Here is a 2,500-nt window from a genome sequence, read left to right on the forward strand (position 1 = left end):
CAAACTAATAATAATAATCACAAACGTTTCTTAGACATCAAATGAACAGAATGAGTTCTGGAAAAAAGCATTATTTATTTAATAATTATTTTGAAATATACAACCTAGGCTCATTCTGAAAACATAATCTCGTGGACATTTCTGGAGACGTCCTGGGAGGTACCTATTTTTGAATAGGCCGCGAGAGGCTGCTGTGTGCCGTTTTTGTTTTTTTGTTTTTTGCATCTCAATTGTCTCTCGCGAGTGCCTTTCACGCCCGCGCTGTTCTCGTGTAAACCCACCAGAGGCCGCTTTCGAATGACTGAATGATTGACTGGGCGACCGGCCAATCGACCAGCCCACCCTCCTCCTTCCCTAAACCCAACCAATCAGAGAACAAAAGAGATGTTAAGAGAGAGATAAAGTTTGTTTGTTGTTGTTATTATATATATATATATATCATGGTTCAACGCTAAGGACATTCTCTACTGGCCCGACTGGACCAGCGGTTCGGATTTTTACTTGCCCTGCCAAAATTTTCACTGGCCCCACCTAAATAAATAAATAAATAGCTATTTCTTAGCTGCATATTTTAAATAATGTGTCAAAAATAATGTCTGTTAATCTAGAATTTAAATATTTAAAAAATGTTAGCAGTCAAAAACAGCAGTATGAAAAATGTGAAGGTATTTTATTGCAAAACAACAGGGGGCTGACTTAAAAGGGACGGAAGCTAGGCAAAACATCACTTCATTTTTTTCGTCATGCTGTACCGATGTAAATATCTTTTTCCACAACGTTAGAAACAGACATTTTCTTTTAGCCTCAAAATTTGATGTTGCCGTCTCTTCGCTGTACTAGTTTTACCAGGTTGTGGAAAAAATAACGTGCTCACAACATCCAATCAGATAAAAGGAACCAAAAAGCAATATGGTGTTTACGACTTCACAGAAAAGGATGCATTCAAAGACTTAGTAGCACAAATTGTTTCTCGATTCTAAGACTGTATTTGCACGCAACTGACAAATAGTCGCAGGCCAATTAAATTTTGTGACAAGGCAGCAATGGCCTGATCAGGCCAGTAACGATTCTCTCTACTCATGCTGGCCCCGGGCCATCACGCAGTCCTTATTGTTATATATATATAAATATATATATATAAAACAGTTCTGTCTGGTTCTCAAATCTGATTGGCTGATAGCCGTGCGATATTCTGCAATATCAGAACTCCTACAGCCTCTTTACCCTTTGTGTATTACTCCGCCCACATACAGCCTGCAAAAAGCAGACACTAGAAATCTAAAGTTTAAAAGATGCTTGCTCAGCTGTTTACCTGTCAGCTTATGATTTGAATCCGGAAGAAAGTAGTTCCTCTTACAAAAGGGTTTTTGAGACTCTCCATGTTTGATTTTGTTTTTATATACAAAATTATGCTGTCAAACTGTTGTATAGGCGCAATATCACACTCGTAGCAGTGCGATATGGCTGTATATCGGCACTGGTGGGGGCACTAACGCACGCCTCCCACCAGTGACGATATACAGCCATATCGCACTGCTACTCTTGTGATATTGCTCATATATATATATATATATATATATATATATATATATATACTCATTTATTCATTTTGTTCATTTATTCATTGTTGGCCTAGTCCCTTTATTAATCTGTCATTATTACTATCATTGGTGTTAGTGTTATCATTATACACCCCATCACTATTCTAATATTATATATCTAATAATCCAGCTATATGTTGTATCTGTTTTATTCTTGCTTCATTTTTTGATACTTTTCACAACCTGTAATAAGTTTTCTACTGTTATGCATGTTGTATATTTTTTATGTTCTTTTTTTTTTATATACTTTGACCTGTTTACCCACCCAGTTACCTGTACATGCGCACACACACACACACACACACACACACATGCACTCACATTTGACTGTTTTATTATGGTTTTTTTTCTGTTATTTGTATTTCTCTGATTTCCAGTTGTGTTTGATTCCATGTCATTTGTGTACGTCTTTACATAATAAAAAAATTACACTGATATATGAAATAAAATGAAATGACAATGTGCACAGTTCCATGATTTATGATTTACATTGCAGAGAAATATGCTTTTGATAATATGATGACTAGTTTCCCAGTACTGAATGTAGCTGGAAGGGCATCCGCTGTGTAAAGCATATGCTGGAATAGTTGGCAGTTCCTTCTGCTGTGGTGACCCCTGATGAATAAAGGGACTAAGCTGAAGGAAAATGAATGAATTTGGTGATGTAATGATGTTTTGTTAATTAATCTGTGATGTGCTTCAGGTGCGATTCTGGGCCGCTCGGAGACACAGGAGTGTGTGTATTATAATGTGAGCTGGGAGAAGGACGGAACAAACAGGAGCGGCACGGAGTCATGTTATGGAGAAAAGGACAAGCGGCGACACTGTTTCTCCACCTGGAAGAACCGCTCGGGGACCATCGAGATGGTCAAGCAGGGCTGCTGGCTGGACGATGTCAA

At 38.0% G+C, this 2,500-nt stretch overlaps 1 protein-coding gene across 4 annotated transcripts in view; it reads left to right on the plus strand.

Moving 5' to 3' along the window:
- acvr2ab (activin A receptor type 2Ab) overlaps positions 1 to 2,500 on the plus strand; it is a 39,820-nt gene that overhangs the window by 17,390 nt on the left and 19,930 nt on the right. For all 4 annotated transcript variants that reach the window (XR_015492966.1, XR_015492967.1, XM_087256339.1 and 1 more), the window contains exon 2: positions 2,305 to 2,500. This exon is cut by the window's right edge and continues 12 nt beyond it. Coding sequence is in view for 2 of the 4 variants with exons in the window: in XM_087256339.1 (XP_087112465.1) it covers positions 2,305 to 2,500 (196 nt within the window). In the remaining 2 variants the exon portion in view is untranslated. The remainder of the gene's footprint in view (positions 1 to 2,304) is intronic.

Source organism: Danio rerio, chromosome 6 (genome assembly GCF_052040795.2).
Source record: "Danio rerio strain M-AB ecotype USA chromosome 6, GRCz13ab, whole genome shotgun sequence".
NCBI classification, from domain to species: domain Eukaryota; kingdom Metazoa; phylum Chordata; class Actinopteri; order Cypriniformes; family Danionidae; genus Danio; species Danio rerio.